At 42.5% G+C, this 24910-nt stretch overlaps 1 protein-coding gene across 10 annotated transcripts in view; it reads right to left on the bottom strand.

Annotated features, from left to right (window-relative positions):
- The window catches only part of TBXAS1 (thromboxane A synthase 1), a 340570-nt gene that overhangs the window by 244994 nt on the left and 70666 nt on the right, over positions 1-24910 (bottom strand). For all 10 annotated transcript variants that reach the window (XM_008171140.4, XM_042851580.2, XM_065565466.1 and 7 more), the window contains one exon: positions 7940-8033. In XM_008171140.4, the coding sequence (XP_008169362.2) occupies positions 7940-8033 (94 nt within the window). The remainder of the gene's footprint in view (positions 1-7939; positions 8034-24910) is intronic.

Consider the following 24910-nt stretch of genomic DNA (forward strand, 5'->3'; position numbering starts at 1 on the left):
GGTAGAATTCAAGCTCCTAACCTGAGTTAAAAGCCAAGTTGCCATGTCTTCACTGCTATTTTAACCCAGAAGACATGGCAACTTGGTTTTTAACTCGGGTTAGCGGCTTGAATTCAACCCCAGGCTCTCCTATAGACTTTAACTGGAGCTGCTAATGCAAGTTCAAAGCGAGTTGTCTCACCTTCACTGCTATTTTCACCTGAATTAAGAACAGCCCCTTTTTTTGTTTTTGTTTTTTGCAGCATAGACATACATAGTGCATCTGATAGGGTGACAGATACCGGGCCAAGTAGTAAAATGACAAACAAACAATGGGGATTTCTAAGATGCTGGAAGGGATGGCAGAGACGCACCTCCTCCCCCGGAGAGGAAAACCTGTTATTTGGAGAAGCAAGAAAGCGTGTAATAATAATACTGCCCAACCAGCTTCAAAACTTGAATCTCTAGCAGCTTCCACTTTCACGATATAGTCACATGTGAGTTGGTCCCATTTGCTTATTGCTTTGTATGTTTTATTTACAGTTTCTAGCTTCTTGCAAGCTTGTTATTTTAAAAAGAGAGAGTTATGGTTTTCATCCGGCAGGCCACCGAGCGCTGCTAACAGAAATGCAGGGCACCTCAGCACTCAGCATTTCCATAGAAAGGCTTCCACAGAGCACAGCGAAATATATGCATGCCTCATCAGTATGAGCATGTCTCTGAACTGCGTACAAGTTAATAAGCTCAAAGTGGATAGATGGATGGAGCTAAGGCATAGGTGCTTAAAAGCAATCAAGTGAACCCAAATGATATTCCTAGGGTGACCACCCGTCCTGAATGGGGCGGGACAGTCCCAAAATGCAGAATTCAAGTCCCAGTCCTGGGCTGAATGACTCCAGGACAGCATTGGTCCCCTGGTCCCCAGGCCACTGTGAAGAGCTCCAGACCCTCCACCTGCCCTAGGTGACATGCCCCAGAGGGCGGGGACCAATGTTCCCTCTAATTTTTCCCACCCATGTGTGGAATGAATTTTGTTATGTGCACCAATATGGAAGTGATGTGTGGTGGGGGTGGGACCAAGGGGTTCGGAGTGTGGGTGGGGGCAAGGGCTGGGGCAGAGGGTAGGGGTGTGAGGGCTCCAGCTGGGGGTGAGGGATCTGGGGTGGAGCCAAGGATGAGGGGCTCAGGGCTGGCGCAGAGGGTTAGATTGGGGGGTGAGGCTCCGTCTGGGGGTGGGGCCAGGAATGAGGTATAGTCTGCCCTGGGGCCTTTTGAAAAGGCAGTCACCCTAGATGTGCCCTGTGGCTATTTTTATGGTCTCTGCTTACTCTTGTTGCCAGTTAGGGACAGTATCTTACTTGAGTGTGTTAAAGAGCTGCATTTAATAGAAAGGGAGAACAGGGACAAGCATGAGGCCTAGCCAGTGACACAGAAATACTTCCAAAGGTGCCCATGAAACATCACCTCTCGCTGACAGCTGTTGAATGCCTTTATGATGAATATTGGGGACATTGTTTTCTTCCTAGCCTAGCAGCTTTCAGTGCTCACTCCCCTCAGATTTCTTCACCTTATTGGATTGTGAGTAAGAAAATACTATGCTCAGCACCCTTACTTGGGCCTCATTGCGGCTCTCGCAATTCTATCACCAACTCCTAAAGTCAGGGGACTCTCAAGGTTTCACTAAATAAAAGGGGGCAGGCCCCAAACATTTCCCTTTTTATATACATTCTCTTGTCATTGATGTATGCACCGAAGAAGTGGGCTGTAGTCCACGAAAGCTTATCCTCTAATAAATTTGTTAGTCTCTAAGGTGCCACAAGTACTCCTGTTCTTTTTACTCATACTAAAGTGTTCTCATGTATGAGAAAGGTATATCAAAGTAAATGCAAGTGTGAGAATTTGATGGTGGCTAGCCTGAGAACAATAAAGACCTCTATTTAGACACAAAAATGATATTTAATTTTTATTTCATTTCTCTGCCACCTATCCTGAGCATGAAGCACCTCGCAAAATGTAATATTCACAATTGAAAAAATCTAACATTCAGTACAATTTCTTGGTTCATCAGTATATCACAGGCAGCGGCAATGCAAACTTCTCCACAATGCCCCATCAACATGCTTTAATCCTGACCTGAATAGGCCACCTCTAGGATTTAGAGGGTGGTTCAGTACCCACTGCCAACCAGGGTACCACTTTGTGCCTGCTGTGGGGGCGTTTCTTTTTATTTCTGTCATGTGTGTATCTATTCCGTAGGAACTAGACTGAGACCACCGATCTCATTTCACTTAGCACCAAGCAAGCTATGGTAACAACTTTCATTACCAGCTGGATCTAGATCTGAACCAGACCACAATCTAGAGTTGACAAGCAGTATTTTCCATTACCAAACCTGCGAGATAACTTTTTTAAGTAACCAGAGATGGATGTACGTTGCATTTCACATCTTTCTGCACTGTAAGTCAAAAATAAAGAAACTTAACAAACCTTGAATTCTTTCTGATGTGCAAGGGCATTTGCTCATTCCCTATCCCTTAAATGGTAATTTACTAATACCATACTGATTCTTAGAAAGTCAAGCCAGACTAACATCACTTTGAATTGTGAAATAACCTATTTTTATAAAGACTACTATCTCAAATAGATCTATCTTGCTAAGACTGCTGAAACATATAGGTTACACAAAGGGTTAGCAACATACTAGCCACTCTCCTCTTGGAGACCAGAGTTCAAATTGATATTTAAAGTCACATGTGAAAATTAGTGGGTCTAAACCTAAACCATTTGTGCACAGTACAACATTAATACACATTTGAGCACAATTCTGTTCATATGAAGCCCAGAACTGTAATAGCAGTTCAACAGATCAGCATTGGGGCACTGCGTAAGGAAGACACACAGAGCTCCTGCTTCTCCTGCTTGGTTCTTACATTCCTGTTAGCCTATATTTGTACAGTATTAGAACTTACAACCCCTTAGTTTCAAGAGCTCTAGGGTTGTATAAAACCAAATTTAAAAATTAAACCTATTAGACCATGTGCAGAACCAAATTGACTGGGTCCTGTACAAGGGAGGCAGTATCAAGTGCAAATCAAAATAAAGGAGATTGATACAGCTAAGAGGAGAGAATGTATACACAGATATATGCACATTCATACCATGAATCAAGGCCCAGTACAATACAGCATTCTGTGCAGTAGCTAGGGCTGTATCTGTAATGCATGCGTTTCATTCAGTAGAAATATATGAACAGGCCTCTAATGTGAAAAGAATTTTCCCAAAGCATTGGAGATGACTAAAACCACCCAGTAACATTTTTACAGGATACAGTGTCAGCCCACAATATATGTCCATGACCAAACGGGAAAGATAATGAGAGATCTGTTCATTATGACAAGGCCTTGTTTTCCAGTTCCCACTTAAATATCAATCAACTGGCAAACAAACACTCCCCATCCCATTCCTCTCTTCTTGTTTATCTCTACAAAACAACACAAAACCATATGCAAGCTTTTACTATCAGTGCAAAGCTATATTACTCCTGCAATTAACACAGGCTGATAGGTTAGTTGTGAGCTCCCCCTTTTTTCCCTCCCATTCTCCTCACCATTTGTCTCTCTTAAACCTTGCTTTGGTTTACGTGCTGTGTCATTAAATTCCAGAACACTCAATGCTGCAGCTTCTGTCTCCAAACACTGATGTGCTGCTTTCTAGTTCAAAAATTAGACAGGAGTTAATTTCATTATGGCAAGGGCCCTGCATTTTGTTTGTTTCTTTGACTTGCATATCAAAGGATGCTTTGGGCAGATATGTAGTGGGAAAGAATCACATTTGATCTCTTGTTTCTCCCCACACCCTTCACTCCATAAAACTGCTCAGCCCAGCCCAATCCAACACTGAAGGAGACAAAGCATCCATACAGTGCCCATTTTCCATTCAGCAGAAGAGGGCTGCTCAGGGGAAGCCCAGGAACGACAAGTAACCCAAGCAGGAATAAACAGAGCAAACAAAGAGCATCTTGTCCATGCTGAGAGAGGGGCTAAAAGAGCGATGTCGTTCATTAAAATGCAAGGCAGGGAGGCAGCACACAACCAGTCACAAGCATGGTTGAAGCTTCGAATGAATAATGGGGAAAAACTAAAATATAAGCATGCCAATGTATGGACCCAAAGCAGCTCACCCAACAGTCTAGAAGGTACAATTGGCTATAAAAGTCCCTCCCACCAAAAAAAAAAAATGACAACAAAAAAAACGACCCCAAGAACATGACATATTTCAGCTCAGCAAAGATCAGCAGCAAGTTGAATAGTACACAGTGCCCACAGGTAAAGTACCCGATTACTAGAACCATTAAAATGTCAAGATAATGACATTTTAAAACAGCATAACTGATAACTGCTTTCTTCGAAAAGGGCGAGGGACAGGGGGAGGGGATATAACACTGCAAGAGCAACAGGTCAAGTGTTCTCTCTGGCTCCTTGGGGGAAGGGCCGTGTTATATATGTTAGGTTTTAAACGTATTTGTCACATAATAAAACCATTAGCTTGTGAATTAAGAGTTTCAATTTTTAAATAGCCTGTGGCTCTAATGCCCTGTTTTGTTTGTGTGCTCTGTGTATGCCTTGTGTATCCAGTTATGCTTCCAAGTGGGGGGTGGGGAGGAAACCCATTGGTTTTCCCACAGATTTGTAAGAAAAATGCAAGATCGTTGAGGGGAGGATGAGAAACACTCAAGTGTTCCTGGTGAAATTGCATTTCTGTCTGCTGCAAATCTCCTGCTCAGTTACTGGGAAAATTAAACACGATGTTTTTACAGCATAATCACTTTTACTCCTGCAGCAGATGTTGCCCACTGCAAATGGTTCTGATGTAATCGAAGTATTTTTAATCTAATATCTTGGACTCTGAGGTAATTTCCCAGCTGCAGGACTGCAATAATTCCATATCTTCTTTTCTTTAGCAGATTAACTTGGGTATGTTTTAATTTCAGGGTGTTATTGTCGCTCTCTCTCCCGTTCTTAAAAGAGAAGTGGGATTTTACGAGTAATGGAACAACTTGCTGTTTCAAGTCAGCTCTTACTTTTTTATTCATTTCCTTGCACCTCCCCACAAATTTCTTCCCCCACCATCCACCCTTGACACCCACCATCTTCCAGCTCTCAAACGACACTTCATAGCAGCGACCCTCATTCCAGCCAACAGCCAGAGATTTCACAAACACTACATTTACTTTTTTAAACTAAACAATACATGCTCTTCAATAAAGTGTTTTTGTTTAAACAGAAGAGATATAGAAAAACATGTCTGAATTTTGTAACAGAAATTTGATTTGTAGGTTTATAATAAAAAAGAAGCACTCTGGGCAAAATCCTACTCACATTAGTAATACTTCCCACTCATTTCAAGGCAATCTGAGAAAGGGAGATAGGGCCTGATACTCCTCTCACTTATATGATGAAATAAAACTGGCATTAACCCCATTAACTTTACTAGAGCTACACCTGGTTTACATGATTTATGTGAGAGGAGAATCAGGCCCATAGATTTTATTCAGCTATACAAGTAAGCATAAGTGTTATCAATTCTTACAATTTTATTGTGAGTCTTGTGGTATTTGGTGTTTTTCTTAAAACTCCAGCTCCTGGATTTATGAGATTATGGGAGAATTTCAGCGTTCATTTAAAAAAGTTTCTAGCCTTCATGGCTGCAAAGAAAAGCTTGAAAATGTGACCTGTGCAGCCAAAATCCAGAAAGCAAACAAAAAAACCTTAAAATATATATTTTTAAAATCTAATGATTTTTAAACCATTTATGATTTTGGCAGGCCTGACATGATTTTTGAATGCAGGGGGTTGGCAATGCTGAATACAGGGAGAAGGATTCGGCCTTTCAAAGAGGCTTGGAAGAAAGGCTGTTTATAAGATCACTTATATACAATCACATTATTGCATCTCAAATGTAAGTGCAAAGTTTTACTTGTTCTATACATGATGATGGGATGTACAAGCATTTTACTTCTTGCATCTGAGCTGTCCTTAGAAACTAACCCAGCCATCAAACTGCTGCTGTGCCCTTACAACTAGTCCATAAAATCCATCCTAGTTCCCAGTAAGATGACATATTGCCTCTGGTTATCTCCTACTGAGAGAGGAGGAGATGTCCTTTTTTGAGTTCAGTACAGTACATGTGTATGTGAAAATGTTACCATTAGAAAACAGCCTGCAGCACAAACATGGTCTTCCTGTTACCAGTGTGTTGCTATGGGCACTATTTCTGAGAAAACAATCAAAGAAACAGAACAGGAAAATACAGAAGAACGTATCAGGGGAGAAAAACAAATTACAAAGAGCCTGGACTAAATACGACATGTGCCTAGCTCCTACTGACAGTGATAGAACTGATCATGCCCACCCACAACAGAACAGAGGCATTTTCAAAAGAACCTAAATGATTTAGGACTGCAAATCCATGGGACTTGTGCTATTAAGACACTTAAGCACGGTTTAAAATCCCATCCAGAATTCTTATTTCTAACTACTCATGCATGAACATAAAACTGTAATTGCACATCAGTTTTAAATTGTTTTATTTAAAAAAAAAATAGCATGTGTTTTCTCTTCATTATATTGTTTATGTTAATTTGGTGCACATAAAAGAAACCAGTTTCACTAAAGTTGTCTAAGTACAAGCTGAGGTAACAGCAGTGAAAACTTCCCCACACTACTCTCATCAGTGCTTCAACCCTGTTCAAGAGCAACTCCCTCTAGGGGTAAGAGGGTGACTCAGTTCTCTGTCAGCCTGTTGCTGAAAAAGTGCCAGCAAAGGGATCAATTGTGCTTTGTCATCAAAGAGACAAGAGATTAGTTACTTTCAGTCTCTGGGCTGGTTTCAAACCAGCTCCATGTCTCATTACTGCCTTCCTGTCCTTGTTAAGGTGATCCAACCTTTTAAATTCTCTCCTGGTTGAAACTAGGTGCACATGTGAAAACAACTATTTAAATTAGTTTCACCATAGAATTGCATTTGGATTTACATTAATACTCCAGGTATCTCAAAATGCCTTAACAAATAATGAATCAGATACTGGCAGTGTAACCACTTCGACAGCAAAAAGAACTATACTCTCATTAACATCTCTCAGACAATCTTGGACATTAAGCCTTTTTGTTCGGCGGGGGGGGGGGGGGGGGGATATGGCCTGAACACTGGAGTTATTCCAGATTTCTTTCACAAAGTGCTTGGGAATCTTGAAAAACAACATGGAAAGCCACCAATGTGAATGGGAGAGACTTTAACACTCCATACCTGAAAAATGATGGTGCTCCACTGTAAACTCAGATTGAGAGATTGGGTCCTTGGGAGCTTTATTGAAATCACACCATAAAACAAAATCTCTCTCGATGAAACAATTCTTTTGTTGTACATGAGCAAACAAAAATAAAACTAAACAAAACTCCCCTCCCTCAAAAAAGACCTTAAAACTGGGGACAGGGAGCAGTATTAGTTAATGGTATCTAACTTCATTTACTTGATTGGGAGTAGACAAAGTTACATGCTTTGAAATAAACATGTACAATTAGCAACAGAGGGCTGTATAAACTGAAACTGCTCAGAACAAACCAGTCAGAGCTAGTTAATATAATCTGTTCTATTCACATAACCAAGCTTACTCCACCAAGGTCATGAACTTTCCTGGAAAAGCTCAAGTAATTAGCTTCAGAAGCTTACACCTTTCTTTCTGTCTGGTTAATTTTGTCCTTAAATCAGTGCCTCTTATAGGTGGCTGCTTGCTATGTTCCTTCTGGTCAGAAAGGTGAGTTGTGCTTGTTATGTCCCCAGGAAGATGCTCGAAGAGCAGTGATCAGTAGTTACAAGTTCACTCTCTCCCTTCCCCTCCTCCCCCATCTCCCCTGCTCTTTTAAAACATTTTTGGATAGATACCTATTTAAACCCTTCTTACCTGGCGAAAGAACAGCAGGTTTCCGATGAAAGGCAAAGGTGCAGGATGCCTGATACCCACCCTCTCCAGCCTGGAGAACGAAGAGGTGGAGTACCTGGGAAAGGGGTTAAATAGACAAGAAGTTAATGTTGGATGTAGTCACCATGTGGCTTTCCAGAGGAATTAGATCAAATAGAGTTCCTGGAGTAAGAGTGGGAGGAGATGCTTTCTGCAATCAGACAAATGGCACAGTCAACGCAGCAGCATTGCTCTGCAGCTCCATTTATTAAGCACACTTGCAAAAGCTAGTGGATTGATGCCCGAGGAGCATAGAGAAAAGAGATTCTTCAACACAGCATATCTAGGCCTGGAAACTTTTGGGGCACCTGATTCTGCTCTCAGATACACCAGGGTAAATCAGAAGACCCCTGTGAAGTCAATGAAAGTACACTGCCATAACATAAGTGAGGTTAGAACAGGCATTTTGTTTCTGACTGGTGGCACAGGGGAGTGGTCAATTCCCTTCCCCACCACTGCCCATTTAGAGCATTGGTGCAAGAACTCAAGCTGGAATCAGCAGTGCCAGAGACAAGATACAGTCAGTATCTCAGGGGGCTGTAGCTTCTGTGCCAGATGTACTGATTAACTGATTTGCCAGCTACTAGTCAGCAACGTAAAACAAGATAAAATAGGAAGAACCGAAAACCAGTGGAAAAACTCCCAGGTGCATCTACAGTGAAATGCTGTGGCTGCGCATCGTAAGACACAACACTTAAAACCTTTACACCAAAATCAATTTTAAATAGGAGTGGTGTGTTTAGGTAGTGAAATCTGCCAGGGACGAACATGAACAATTGTAGTTAGCCAGATACCTGATAAAGCTTTAACCAAATAGTAACACTATAGAGACAAAGCACACTGAAGTCAATAGAATAACTCCCACTAATTCCAATGACTTCCGACCCCCGGGCCCCAGTTCTCAGTTTAAGGATCCTCTGTGGAAGAGTCTGCTAGTCACACAACCTTCATACACTCCACTTGAAAAGCCCTAGGTGAAATATAGATGCTTTGCTCTGCTCTTACCTAAAGGACAGAAGGTGCGTGCTCCCCCTTCACAAAAAAGGGATAAAAGGGAGAACAGTTGGACTCTGAAAAGACTTGTCGGAAGAAACCATCTTTTGTGTCATATCTTGATTTTTTTTTTTCTCCCAGTGTCAAAGAATTCTGGGTGCTGAAATATTCCATAACTAGAAATGGGAATAGAGAGTTGGATCTCCTGGGACCAGCAAAACAAAGTGAGACTAAAGTAGCTAGTTAGTGGTATTTTGTATTTTTTTTATCCCCCAATGATTTCTTATGATATATCAACTTCTGCTGATTTTCCTCTGTGACGATATTTAAAAAGAAATTATTATTACTGAGTACATGTTTGATCATTTTTAGATAGCAACATTTTTTAGATGACAAGACAACCCTGTGGGAGCACAAATTCTGAATAGAAACAAAATATCTTTGGTTCATGCAAGAGCACAATTTCAATGTGACAGGGAATTGCAGAGAAAGAAAAGGGGGGAAGGCATACAAGTCCACATTTACTATATGTTTTATGAATATTATTGACTTGGGGGGGGCTATTTAACTGTGTCAAAAATTAAGAGATTTTTATGTCAATGGCCAAGACTCTTGAAGGAAAATTGTTTTAACTTGAAAATATAATATGTTAGCTGTTTGCTTCCCACCCACCCCCAAAAAAGAGAAAAACTGATTATTTTTATTTTAAGATTTGTCTAAGCTGTGTTTTTCATTTTGGGGACTTTGATATGACATATCCTCAGTGTATAAAGTAAGGGGCAAAAACATTTTTTTAGACTAGTGTATACTTACTTTTATTTTATTGTATTGTATTTTATTGTTGATGTTTTTATTTGAAAATATAAATAGAATGATCATTAAAACACATTATATGTCACAATGTATCAGATTTGGTACTCATATCTAGCCAATCCACAATTACACTGCATTTTCTCTCAATGCTACCAAGACCACAGATCTTCATGTATTGCAAAATGAAATAAAACTGAGCATACTGCATGAAGGAGATGATGTGATCAACTAATATTTAATAAAAAAAAAAGAGCTAATTAGCACAAACCGTGTTCAAAGTTTAGCCCTGATTCTCATGAGAGCACTGGAAAGAAAATATACTGCAAGTGTGGAGACCATTCACCCCTTCATTAGCATCTCATCTTTGTCAGCCTCAGAATGTTCTGGCAGCTCCACATAACGGCCTTTTATTCGGGGATGCAGCCGTCTTCTGATGCTCTTTGTTCCAGTTACATTTGAAGTAGATTTTCAAAAGGTATAAAAACATGATTTACAACAAGATGGTAAGCAGAGCACTAACATAGCCACGCTGAGCGCTGGCACATAATGACTCAGAAGGCAGGGTGAATGGGGAAAAAAATATTGCCATGCTCGCGCACACATATTCAGACACCCTATAATTGTAGGGCATTTCTGCTACTTTAGTTGCTTTTCCTCAGTTTTGCGGGGAAAAAACCCTGTATGTGATGGTTGTTTTTAAACAACCTGGGAAATTACATAGCAAAAAAAGCTATATTAAAATAACATTAAGGTTGCAAAGCCAAGCACTGGAAAGCTAGGAAATCCCAGCATTAAGATTACCAGGGCAACCTTAGTTCCGCCTACTTCCGTGCATGCATAATGATATAATCTTTAATTAAACAAAGCAGGAACCATAGGGATCTTCTACACAATGGTCATCAACCGTGTGTGAACAGGAGACCTTCAGCTCCATAGCACAGACCTTTATCACTTGAGCTAAGAAGTAACAAGTGGTGCCAGTAGGCTATTATCTTCTATGTGGATCAGATACTACAGCAGTTCTCCACCAGGGGCACGGGGCCCCCAGGGGAGCCGTGAGCAGATTTATGGAGGTCCACCAAGCAGGGTCAGTGTTCGATTCTCTGGCGCCCAGGGCAGAAAGCCGAAGCCCCATCGTGCGGGGCTGAAGCCTGGGGCCCTGAATTCCACCACCCAGGGCTCAAGTCGAAGCCTGGGCAATTTAACTTTGTGGGGCCCCTGTGGCATGGGGCCCTGGGCAATTGCCCTGCTTGCTACCCCCTAATGCTGGCCCTGGTTTTTATATGCAGAAAAACAGTTGTGGCACTGGTGGGCTGTGAAGTTTTTACAGAATGTTGGGGAGGGGGGGAGCTTAGAAAGAAAAAGGTTGAGAACCCCTGAGCTACTAGATGGGAATGTGATACATTTTGTTAGTGATTTACACAGCTCTTTGAGAGACATATGGGAAATCAGGATCCCTGTTCTGTTGCTGGCTCTGGGAGGGAAGAGTGGGTTAGTGGTTAGAGCAGTGGTCACAGACAGGATAGCCAAGCACATAGATCTGATACATTCATTCTGAGAGGCAGTTTGCCTAAGTGGATGAGTTTTAGATCTACCATATTAACAATGGGAATTCTATTCCCTTCTCTGCCTAAGGGCACCTTGTCACCTTCTGTTACCTTATCTATAAATAAGGGTATGGGGGAAGGAATGACAACAGTTGCCTACACCCCAGGGTAGGGACCTGCTGGGTTATGAAGTGGATAGCAATATAAACAGCATACAGAAGAAGGAGGGAGTCTGGAAAGGCTAGTCTTTAATAGACCTTCTGTACAATGCTAAGAGACCGTTCTTTACATACAGGGTACATCTATACAGATAGCAGCAGCGAATCTCAGAGCCCAGGTTGACAGACTCTAGCTAGCAGGGCTCACCCTACAGCGCTAAAATAGCTGTGTAGATGTCATAACTTGGGCAGGAGCTCAGATTCTGAAACTTAGAGAGTGAGTCTGTTGATAATGCTGCCTGAGTTTTGGGGCACATGGTAGTGCTACCCTGAATGCTCTGCTATGGCTGCCAGGCTGTTCAATAAAGCCCTGCTGTAGATCAGCGGTTCTCAAACTGGGGGTCGGGACCCCTCAGGGAGTCACGAAGTTATTACATGGCGGGTCATGAGCGGTCAGCCTCCACCCCAAACCCCACTTTGCCTCCAGTATTTATAATGGTATTAAATATATTTTGAAGTGTTTTTAATTTATAAGGGGGGCATCGCACTTAGAGGTTTGCTATGTGAAAGGGGTCACCAGTACAAAAGTTTGAGAACCACTTCTGTAGATGATTTGTAGCCCTGCTGGAATTCATACCTACTATGGAGGCCCCAAGTGGGAAAAAATATGGAAAAACTGCCCATGTCTTTAAAAATAAATTTTATCTAATCTGAGATTACAATCACTAAAATGCCTCTATCATAATAATTGTACAGTTATTAAATTATGTCACTACAGGGCAGAGTTAAGGTTGTTTGAATGCCTTATCTGTATATTTCCATACTTTATCATGTTTGGTTTTGTTAAAGTGTAACCTTAACCCTGAATATCTTGAGGTTTGTAATGCTTGATTTTGGGATAATTACAACATCTCTGTAATGTCTTTTACCCTGAAATTACATTAACTCCATCTTAACATAGTTTTTAGTCTTGGAATTAGATATAGTGTCTGGGGCACCAGAGTAGCTACTCTGCATGCAACCATCATCAGGAAGTGCTATTCTATTACATTAACAGCTCTGAATTGCACACAGAGCAGGAATGAAGAAAGAGTCAATGTACTCAGAATTTTATTTTATCATCTTTGGTTGGGGCAGTTCCCCAGGTGTTCAAATGGCAGAGAAAAACAAGGGGATTCTTAGATTTCTTTAAGACAGACAAAAGATTTGGGGGGGGGCGGTAGGGGAAGAAAAAACTGTGATGGTAGAAATACAGACAAGGAGGTGCGAGGGGAAAGCAAATTCAATCAAGGGAGAAACATACCAAATATACTTCAATATTTGCAAACATATTCCAATATTTGCACATATAGTGTTATCAGCCCAAATAACTATTTTAAAATATGGTATTAAATTTTTAACAAAGTGGCAAACATCAGACGGAACCAGAGACACAAGAATAATTACAAGATCAATAAACAATTCAATAATTCCTAGAAGACATTCAAATGACTTTTGAGAGCAAGACGCCACCATTGGGTATTGAGCACAAATCTTAAAAGACAGTTAACATGCCAAGTGAATTCTTGTAGGTTGGTAATGCTGATTTAAGCTGTCTGAAATGTGAGTTTCCCTCCACAGATCAGAGTGCAAAAGAACAATAGGGAGAACAAAAGACACATACACAGCAAAGACAGAGAGGAAAATAAATAATAATAATTAATAATAAGTATGATAATGCTTCTGGCCTTTAAGAGATAATAAATTAATAAACAACAGAGGTGGCAATGCCCCATCAACCCCCCACTATGTGAGTACTAACAATACATTTTCTATCATTTAGTGTAAACCATTTACATCAGAAGATACTGTTCAAGAGTCAATGACCAGGGAGGAGTATAAAAATATTGCTCAGGCATGCAGGAGTGAAATCAGGAAGGCCAAATCACATTTGGAGTTGCAACTAGCAAGGGATGTTAAGAGTAACAAGAAGGGTTTCTACAGGCATGTTAGCAACAAGAAGGTGGTCAGGGAAAGTGTGAGCCCCTTACTGAATGTGGGAGGCAACCTAGTGACAGAGGATGCGGAAAAAGCTAATGTACTCAATGCTTTTTTTTGCCTCTGTCTTCACAAACAAGGTCAGCTCCCAGACTACTGCACTGGGCAGCACAGTATGGGGAGGAGGAGACTAGCCCTCTGTGGATAAAGAAGTGGTTCAGGACTATTTAGAAAAGCTGGACAAGCACAAGTCCATGGGGCTGGATGCACTGCATCCAAGGGTGCTAAAGGAGTTGGCTGATGTGATTGCAGAGCCATTGGCCATTATCTTTGAAAACTCATGGCGATTGGGAGAGGTCCTGGAATGAATGGGAAAAGGCTAATGTACTCCCATCTTTAAAAAAGGGAAGGAGGAGGATCCGGGGAACTACAGGCCAGTCAGCCTCATCTCAGTCCCTGGAAAAATCATGGAGCAGGTCCAAGGAATCAATTTTGAAGTACTTTGAGGAGAGGAAAGTGATCAGGAACAGTCAGCATGGATTCACCAAGGGCAAGTCACGCCTGACTAACTTAATTGCCTTCTATGATGAGATAAATGGCTCTATGGATGAGGGGAAAGCAGACAAATTAGAGGATTGGGCCAAAAGAAATTTGATGAGGTTCAACAAGGATAAGTGCAGAATCCTGCACTTAGGATGGAAGAATCCCATGCACTGCTACAGACTAGGGACCGAATGGCTAGGCAGCAGTTCTGCAGAAAAGGACCTAGGGGTTACAGTGGACGAGAAGCTGGATACGAATCAACAGGGTGCCCTTGTTGCCAAGAAGGCTAACAGCATTTTGGATTGTATATGTAGGAGCATTGCCAGCAGATCGAGGGACGTGATCATTCCCCAGTGGTGAAGCACTGGAATGGATTACCTAGGGAGGTGGTGGAATCTCCTTCCTTACAGGTTTTTAAGGTCAGGCTTGACAAAGGCCTGGCTGGGATGATTTAGTTGGGGATTGGTCCTGCTTTGAGCAGGGGGTTGGACTAGATGACCTCCTGAGGTCCCTTGCAACCCTGATATTCTATGATTCTATGATTAAATCATCATGGATTCTAATATACCACTGAAATTATCCCACATTTCTCTGTCATTCTTTCTGTGTCTGAGCTCCTTTGAAGATGCAATGCATACCTGACATCTGAGAGCTATAAATAGCGATATTTAGAGAGAAAAATTGTGGTACACTTTTTAACTCCACTGAAACTTGGAACTAGAAGAGACTTTTTCTGAAGGCTGAGTGGGAAAACAGAAAATACTTTGCTGAAATAGGGCTTATCCCTGGTAAAGAGGTAAGTGTTATGATATGTCCCCCAGTTTATTTTATACACACAGAGGTATCAGTACACACACACACACACTCCCCAACAGAGGTATCAGTAGCAATTGCATAGTTAGCAGGGATTCAAACTCTTTGTTATATATGAAAATTAAAGTGTGTGCTCCCCAAATTTACAGCACTTACTCTGAGTACAGAATGAATTGTCTGAGAATTTACATGTAAATCTGTTAATGTTTAGAAATTAAAATGAATTAAAATGGGTCATTTATGAAATTCTGAAACCTCGTGTCAGACTTCTTTTGGGGGGGGAGGGGAGGGGCATCTAATAACTTCAGTATAAGAGCAAGAGACTCCTCAGATTTCCCATATAGTTAAAACTCACTAAAATCTTATTTATGGGCTACATTTGAATAAGTTTTTAGAATTAATGGTTATTTTACATACATAGTTATTCTTCGCACTTATTTACTGCAGCAAAGACTGAAGGATACAATGTTCTTCTGCAACAGAGAATTCCACAAAGAACTATCCTCTTCCAAACTGGCTGCCCTCTCCCATTATTTAAAGGGATGGGACACCACACTTGCCCTGTGTTGGTGGCCATTTGAGAATGGGTCTCTCATTTATCCCACTGAGATTTTGATTCTGCCTCTTCACAGCACAGAGGGCCACCATTTTCCCTAAAGGCCGTGGCAGTTTTAGACACATTGAGAACAGTTCCATTTTAAAAGAGAGCAATTCTTCGTGACAAATACACTTTCATAAAAAATGGCAAAAAGTGACCATTAATCCTAAATTTATTTTCAAAAACTACCAGATCTAGTCAAGGGTTAAGCCAGGAGCAAGAGGGAACTAGGGTGTATGCATGTGTGTGCACAAGGGAATGTAGAGGGTGAAGGAAGGACAATTAGGAGTGTGTGCATGCAGGGTAAGGTAGAGAGGTGCAAGAAGATAGGGAATTTGGAGGACAGGAAGGGGGTGGAGACTGATATACATTGACTGTTTTGCTTTGCTCTGACAAACCAAAGCAGCTGTAAACCCAGTTTAACTGGCCTGTATGCTCTGGCCACTTTGAATTGCTCCAGAATGGGATAAAACAGCCAAAGTGTACCAGTGAATCTGGCCATAAAACTCTGCCATGTGGTGTGACAAAGTCAGGGGTGCAAAAGATTTTTTAAAATGTATTGTGTTTTTAAAAATCAGTCAAATCTAATCTGGGTCCACAAACACTAAAATACCTTTATCCTAACTGTATGGTTATCGCATCATGCCCCTGCAGGACAGAATTAAGGTTTCTGATAAAGGAGGTACTTTGCATTATAAAGCATAGTAAGGAAAAATAATCAGTAATCCCCCAAAATATGTATTTGAATATACCTTCTGCACAAGATTTCAGCGAGTTTTTTATTATATAGGAAGTTTTTTAAGAGTCAATGAAAGGGCAGACACAGAAGGCTGTCTGGGTGCCCTAACTCTGTATTTCCATAACTGAACAAGCATAGATTTCTTTCAAATATAACTTTATCTATGAATGTATGGGGTTACAAACACTTGATCTGGGGATAATTATAGCATCCCTTTAATGTATCTAAATTCTAAATTATGATATGGACTCTTAACTCCATTTTAACATAGTTTTGTGTCGGAATAGGATAGACAGTCAGACAGACATATACACATACGTAATCTGCCAGTTTTAGGGACAAAGTATTTTCCAGCTGCAAAGTTTATGTGACCATAGTGTTCCTATTCCAGATTAAATACCTAGTGTTTTAATGATATTCTAGGCAGGCAAGGGTAAATGTATATACACCTCTACCCCGATATAACGCTGTCCTTGGGAGCCAAAAAAAATCTTACCGCATTATACGTGAAACCACGTTATATCGAACTTGCTTTGATCCGCCAGAATGCGCAGCCCCGCCTCCCCGGAGCACTGCTTTACTGCGTTATATCCAAATTCGTGTTATATCGGGTCGCATTATATCAGGGTAGAGGTGTACATTTATACCTCAAATATCTGGCAGCAATCATCTTTTAATCCACACTGTTCTGGTCTACTGAACAATTCTCGTAATGCATGTTGTCATGAGGGAGCTGGCTGGCTCAAGAGATAGGTAATAATAAGACCGCAGGTTTGTCATAGTAATTTTTTTTAATATCACTGATGAGTTGCATCCAATTAAAAAAAGAAAGCCAATAACACTTGCACAATCAACAGGCCTTATGCTCCAGAGAGAAGCCCCATGGGAGAGAGTAGGCCTGTATGGCAGACCCATACAATATTTCATCACTACTCTCAGAGGGTGGGTACTCAGAGTGCAGCCTCTTCCAACAGGGCTATGACTTTTTCAAAACAAATGCTAACATTTATGTCTGTGATAATGGGCTTTCGAGCCTCTCACCAGTGTCATCTCAAAGGGCAAACGTGATCCAGTTCTGAAGCAACCAAAAGCCATTGCCGTGTTGTGGCTGTTTGGTATCTTTGCAAAATGGGTTGGTGGCCTCAGTCCATTTCCTAGGAGACAGGTGCCCTTAGAACCCCTGATAGCCGTCTGAGCAGATGAGGCAATGGAAACACAAAGAGTTCAAGTGACTTGCTCAAGGCCATACAGCAAGTCTGTGTCAGAGCTATGAACTGCCCCAGGCTCTCTGGAGTCTCAGTGTAGTGCCTTAACCACAAGACCACCCTACCTCTCACTCTCTCGGACTGTTGACATGGTACCTTTGACACGCACTAATCTCCTTTTCTTTCATTTTTTTTTTTAGTATATTCATTTGTGCCTGCCTATTGCAGGGCCTACGGCAGAGCACGTTATCATTGGGGCTCTGAATGTCCCAGCGTTACTCAGGAAAGTTGATATTTGCATAAACTGAGGCTTCTTTTAAAAAACATGATTTCCAGTGAGCAGGATAACATTTCATAAAGTTTTGTCACCCTGTAATTACACGTCTTCATTTTGTAATTAGACATCTTAATGGCATAATTAAAAGGACATGAAGTTTCAGCTTAATTAGACATCCTAATTGTTATGCAAGTTCATATCCTAGTGATGCAACTCCATTTGCAAATGCATGACATGTGTTTCCACATACATCTCAACCATTTCTAAATACCAATAAGAATAAACCTAGATTGGACTGGCTGCAGATGCAACGAGTTTAAATGGAGAAGGGGGCCCTGCCCAGGGGCCTGGTGATTGTATCTATTCACTGCCATGAAGAAAGTGGGTTTGATTCACAGGCCTGTGGTCTATTATTCCTTGGGGACAGCAAGGATTTCCAATGCTGCAGAGGAACAGGGTTAAAGTTCCTGTACTTAATTCCTCAACAACTGAACATGCATACAGCCACTTAAGGACAGATTATGCCAATAAGGCCTAGTCTAATGTTCGGAGGCAGTGTGGTCTCATATCATACCCATGGGAGCTCCAGGAGGAGCAAAATTGCCTCAAGTGCCTCACATACCTTCTAAGCACAACAAGCATTCCCTCTCTGCTGTCTGCTAGTTTTGGTGGCTAGAGCACAGGCAGGGAATGGAGCCAATGGCCCCAGCTCCCACCTCCCAGATTTTTGGGAGTATGGGCAAAGAGCAGTCTTGGTACATAGGAGAGCACAAGAACTTCAATTGTGGCTGGCCCCTGCATAGGCGCCATAAGTGGTAGTGCAGTGAGCCTCCTTGCATCACCCTTTCTTGTACACTTAGCACCAGGGCCAGCACTGACAGATTTGGGCAAGAGCCCAGTTATCATTGGACAGACAAAAGTGACGCAGGCAGGCAGGATGGTCTCAGAGTTTTACAGGGCTCCAAACTGCCTCTCCTTCTGATCCTCCTGCCACAGGTACAGGTGCAGAAGGGAGGTTGTTTCCTCCTCCTCCTCCAATTTGCAAATGAACTGAAGTGCAGCAGTTTCTCTTTGAAGTCTGGTCCTGAAGTTTTTTTGCTGTAGGATGGCTACCTTTAAATCTGCTATTGTGTGTCCAGGGAGGTTGAAGTGTTCTCCTACAGGTTTTTGTATATTGCCGTTCCTAATATCTGACTTGTGTCCATTTATCCTTTTACATAGGGACTGTCTAGTTTGGCCGATGTACATAACAGAGGGGCATTGTTGGCACTTGATGGTGGATATAACATGAAGGTAGGCATAGCGGTCGGTGGGTTTAGTTCATTTGCAAATTTGATACCATCAGCTCAGGATTAAACAAAGACTGTGAATGGCTAGCCAACTACAAAAGCAGTTTCTCCTCCCTTGGTGTTCACACCTCAACTGCTAGAAGAGGGCCTCATCCTCCCTGATTGAACTAATCTCGTTATCTCTAGACTGATTCTTGCCTGCATATTTATACCTGCCTCTGGAAATTTCCATTACGTGAGTCTGACAAAGTGGGTATTCACCCACGAAAGCTTATGCTCCAATACATTTGTTAGTCTATAAGGTGCCACAGGACTGTTTGTTGCTTTTTACAGATCTAGACTAACACGGCTACCCCTCTGAACTTTAATAATGTTCTTTTAACATAGTTGTGTGTGTGTGTGTGTCCCTGGTAGACAGACTCACGCTAGCTCAGCTCAAGCTGTAAGGGGATGGCACACACTCAGCAAGACAGAATTTTCAGAGATTTTAGCAGCTTAAAATCAAAGTCTCTATTGAGCATGTGTGAAATGATTTTTTCCAAGGTTTATAACTTGGCCACGGGGACCACAAAAGGCACATCCCTGACACAAAGGCCACCCCCTGCCAAACTTCAAGTTCCTCTCCAGAGCATAGGGGCGCTAAGTCATTTCCAATAAATGATCTCAAGAATTTGTTAATATAGGCAAAACAACATATTTTCTCCTAGCTTTGTTGTAAGTGAGAACTGAACTATTTTAATGGATTTTTTTTTTACTTAGCCTGAGAGACATCTGGCATGGAAAATTTCAGCCCAACCGGTTAAAATTTGGCAAAGCTATATACAACTAAAAACAGGGTCTTCTAATCGGAAGTGTTGTGCAACCTTAATCATAGGTGGTGCTACCAGCCCCACCTACAATAAAATACTTCTGGTTTCAAAAAAAAAAAAAAAAAAAAAAAAAAAAAAAAAAAAGGGAAAAAAAATTGCCTCTTAGGCTGAGAACTTGTATGTCTAATTTCAGCCCATAGCTAATTATTATATCTGAGTTATAATCTATTATAATAGGGGGTGACAATGGCAACACTGAGACCCTTAATTATAGGAATGCTACCATAATACCGTACATACCAGACAGCATATCACAACCTGAAATCAGTACTGAAGAGCTCTGCAGTTCCCAGAGCTTGAAAGCTGCCGTGAGGCTTCAGAGATTCCTCTTCATTCCACCCCCACCCCTCATTTCCTCATTCCATGGCTTACTTTCCACTCCAAGTTTTCTCTTTTCAAATTATTAAAATACAGAGATTTATTTCCCATAAACAGTCACTCTCCTGGGTCGGCCTTATTTCACTGAGATTACTAATGCTCCTGGAAGAGTAATTCCGTACGCTGGTGGGCTGTTGAACCAACAGTAATGGCATGGGAAGAGGGAAAGAATGTAAGAGCTGCCACTAGTGTACAGCATGCAGAGTTGTAGCCGTGTTGGTCCCAGGATATTAGACAGACAAACTGGGTGAAGGAATATCTTTTATTGAAGCAACTTCTGTTGGTGAAAGAGACAAGCTTACGCAATGCTCTTCTCCAGGGTGCACCAACATTCTCTGAAGCAACCTGCAGTAACAAAACAAAAAACAAAAAAAAATAGCACCACCTGGTGGCCGGCTTGGGGGCCCACAGGGATAAACTGCCAAACATAAAAATGAAGTTCCAGCCCAGGATGCTGTGGTTTGCTGCGCAGGTTAACATACACTGGGAGCAGGCTGCAGCCAGGGGGTCCTAAGCTCCAATAGTGAATACAGCAAAGCATGCTAGGTAATGAGGACAAACATTAGAAGAGACTGGGAGGGAGGGCAATTCAGCACTGCCACCCACAGTAATCCTGTGGTGATAGGTACCCATGGAGCCGGAGGGAGAGTGGGAGGCTGGAGGGGAATGGAAACAAAGCTGAGAAGATGCAGATTTAACCCAGCTCCCTTGTTTCCTATGCCCAGTATTCATGACTTGATCTGGTATCCTCTGGCTGAGAAGGGCTAAGTCTGTAGCGGGGAGCAGCAGTGTTGGACAGGGGTCCCCAAATTTTGTCATGCTGTGGATAGAGAGATTGCTTCATGGGCCATCTCCTCTCCCATTTGCAGTCACATGGACCGCTTCCTCTCCCTATGCAATTCCTTAAATGGAAAAGGAAGATCAAGAAAGTATTCTTATCATTTAATGTGATTTAGCAGCCAGAAACAAAGAGGAGTAGCCATCATCATGTGACCAGCCAGCTCTCAGTGGACCACTAATAAAGGACCGCTAGTGACAACAAGTTTGAGAATCACTGCCAAAGAGAACATAGCTGAACAGCTGCTACGTGAGGAGGGGCGGGAACTAGAATTTGTGAAGGATTGGGCCAAAGAATAACAGCAAACAGTTGAACTTTAAAGGTGATGGCATTAACCTGAAATATAGACAAAATGAGTTAAAAATACTTTCAAGTGTTGCCGAATCCCTGTGCCAGATTTCTTGCTATTTTACAATCCAATTTCCCTATTTCTAAAGAAACATTTTTTGCTTCCCTGCTGCTGTGTGAAAGACTCGCTCAAAACAACAGGGAAAATGACTGACTATACAAAAGTACAAATGGGAATCAATGAAACTGAGTATATATAAAGTGTCAGACTTCACAGGAAATTATTGAAAAATAGAGACTCCCTCCTCCCCCTTTAATCGCTATAAATTACAGTAACATTAGGCATCACTTGCAACAACAATAGGTTAAAAATGTTCAAACAGAAGCATAATTTTTAAGTTGATGTGTCCCTTTAATAGCCCCTCTCTTGACTGACTGTTATAAAAAGGTGCCTGCAGCACAGGACCAATATATCTCATCGATCAGCTGCACTGAAGACCATTATGGTCATTCTTCCAATGCACAGAAAAATTCCACCCCTTAATATTTTAAAAATCTTTTAAAAAAAAACTCTTGTTCGAGACAGACAGTCCCCATGTACAGGCTGACATGGAAACAGCTTTCCTGTAACAGAGTCTATTTTGCATTATTCTGTGTCATATCACATGACAGCTTCCTCTTCAGATCATTCATCTGAATGTTCCATACTGTACACAGCAACAGTCCCCTTTTTCTGTGAAATGGTTTTGCACATGACCGGAAAAGCTAATTTTAATAAAGCAGCTCCACTCCTGCTTCTGTCTGGTTCTTTCTTGCGCTGTTTGACAGGCTATTGAATGTCGCTTATAATGCATTGCTCTCTAATAATACAAGAAAGTCAATCATTGCTGTCTGTCCCTTTGGCACCAGTTTTTCTCTACATTAGATGTGCAGTTCTGCACTTAATGTACTGTACCTATGTGACGGGGACCCCGGGGTACAACCTGGAACTGTGGGACCACTGTGCCTCCTTTAACTCTCTAGCCTGGGCTGTCTCTCACAAAGCTGTGCCAGTGACAGGCAGTAACACCCCTTTGGGCACTGTGATTACTCAGCCATCAACATGTGGGGCCCCACACCCAGCTGTATTACATAAATGCCCCCTGAGCCACTCATGAATCATACAGAGAAAGGCACCAGTCAATCACCCCACCGCCACCCCCCAGACTTGCACCCCAGTAATATACCATCTTACACTGCTCAAGACCCCTTGGGCAATGCAAGCTCATTAATAAGTTCACCACTTCTTCATAGGAATGTGGACATGCACCAGCCTTTGTAATCTGAGCTGAGATTTTCCCAGCACTTCAACTAAAACCACACTGTTTTAGGTAACATATAAAACAGATTTACTAAGTACAGAAAGATAGATTTTAAGTGAGTATAGATAGAAGGCACAGAGATCAAAATTGGTTAAGAAATAAAAATAGAAATAAAAATAGAAATGCAGTCTAAATTCTAACTTTAACAGACCAAGCAAGATCTGAATCAAACAAACAGATGTTACAGGCACAGTTCCGCAATACACAGACTGGACTCCCTTCTGGCCTGGGACCAATCTCACTAGTTAAGTCTGTTTTCCAGATGATCTTCCAGGTGTGGAGATGGAGGTAGGGGTGGGGTAAAGGGGAAAAACGCCCAGTGATGATGTCACTGCCACTCTTTTATATTTTCTTACAGCAGCTAGGAGGATCCTTGCTGTGACATGGATTAGTCTGCCCCCATGGCGTACGTGCCTTCTCTGAGAAGCCTCTGAGATAGTGGATTCTTCTTGATGAGCCATTAACACCTGTCTGGCCAATGATGGGTGCTCATTTGTCCCTACTAAAAGGCCAGCTGTGGGCATCTCCCAACTTCAAAGCATATTTCAGTAGCACAGAGCAATACTTCATAGCTTCACATACAATGATAGGACATACAATCCAACAGGATATTAAGGTTCAACAGATCAAGACATTTTAAATGATACCTCACAAGGCATGCATTGTATCAAACATAACATAAGCATAGAATCATAGGACTGGAAAGGGCCTTGAGAGGACATCTAGTCCAGTCCCCTGCACTCATGGCAGGACTAAGTATTATCTAGACCATCTCTGACAGGTGTTTATCTAACCTGCTCTTAAAAATCTACAATGATGGAGATTCCACAACCTCCCTAGGCAATTTATTCCAGTGCTTCACCACCCTGACAATTAGGAAGTTTTTCCTAATGACCAACCTAAACTTCTCTTGCTGCAATTTAAGCCCATTGCTTCTTGTCCTATCCATAGAAGTTAAGAAGAACAATTTTTCTCCCTCCTCCTTGTAACAACCTTTTATGTACTTGAAAACTATTATCATGTCCCCTCTCACTCTTCTCTTTTCCAAACTAAACAAACCCAATTTTTTCAATCTTCCCTCATAGGTAATGTTTTCTAGACCTTTAATGATTTTTGTTGCTCTTCTCTGGACTTTCTCCAATTTGTCCACATCTGTCCTCAGGGCCAGTGCAACCACTTAGGCAAACTAGGCGGCTGCCTAGGGCGCCTAGTGGTTGAGGGCGCCTAAAAGCCCACTCAGGCAAGGAGGTGGAGTGGAGGTGAGCTGGGGCGGCGGTGGGGGGGGGCCACCCGCAGTAACAGGGGGGACACACGGGGGAACCGCTCCCCGCCCCAGATCACCTCCACTCTGCCTCCTCTGCGGAGCACACAGCCCCCGCTCTAAGTCTCCTCCAGTTGGTGCCGCAAGCCTGGGAGGGGAGGAGAATTAGAGCAGCGCCGGCCTGCTCAGCAGAGGAGAGCTGGGGTGGGCTCCCCAGGTGGGGTTAGCTGCCACGGGGGGGGGAGGGGGCTCCCCGGGCAGGGTTAGCTGCCGCGGGGGGGGGGGGGGGGGGACGGGGTTAGCTTCTGTGGGCGGGCTCCCCAAGCGCTGTTAGCTGCCGCAGAGGGGGGCGGTGTTAGCTTCCGCGGGGGGGGGGCGCTCCCCGGGCCGGGTTAGCTGCCGTGGAGGGGGGCCTTGCAAACGGGGGTAGCTGCTGCGAGGGGGGGTTCCCCGTATGGGGAGGGGTGGGTTAGCTGCCGCGGCGGGTGGGGTTAGCTCAAGCTGCCGCGGGGGGGGAGGGGGCTCCTCGGGTGGGCGGGGTTAGCTGCCACAGGGGGCGGGGGGAAGGGTGCAAGGTGGAAGTTCCTGCACCAGCCCTGTCTGTCCTGAAATGTGGTGCGAAGAACTGGACACAATATTCCATTTGAGGCTTAATCAGCGTGGAGTAGAGCGGAAGAATTACTTCCTGTGTCCTGCTTACAACACTCCCGCCAATACATCCCAGAATGATGTTTGCTTTTTTTTGCAACAGTGTTACACTGTTGACTCATATTTAGCTTGTGGTCCATTATGACCCCCAGATCCCTTTCCACAGTACCCCTTCCTAGGCAGTCATTTCCTATTTTATGTGCGCAACTGATTGTTCCCTCCTAAGTGGAGTAATTTGTATTTGTCCTTATTGAATTTCATCCTATTTATTTCAGACTTTTTCCCCAGTTTGTCCACATCATTTTGAATTTTAATCCTA

The sequence above is a fragment of the Chrysemys picta genome, chromosome 1, assembly GCF_011386835.1.
Source record: "Chrysemys picta bellii isolate R12L10 chromosome 1, ASM1138683v2, whole genome shotgun sequence".
NCBI lineage: Eukaryota > Metazoa > Chordata > Testudines > Emydidae > Chrysemys > Chrysemys picta.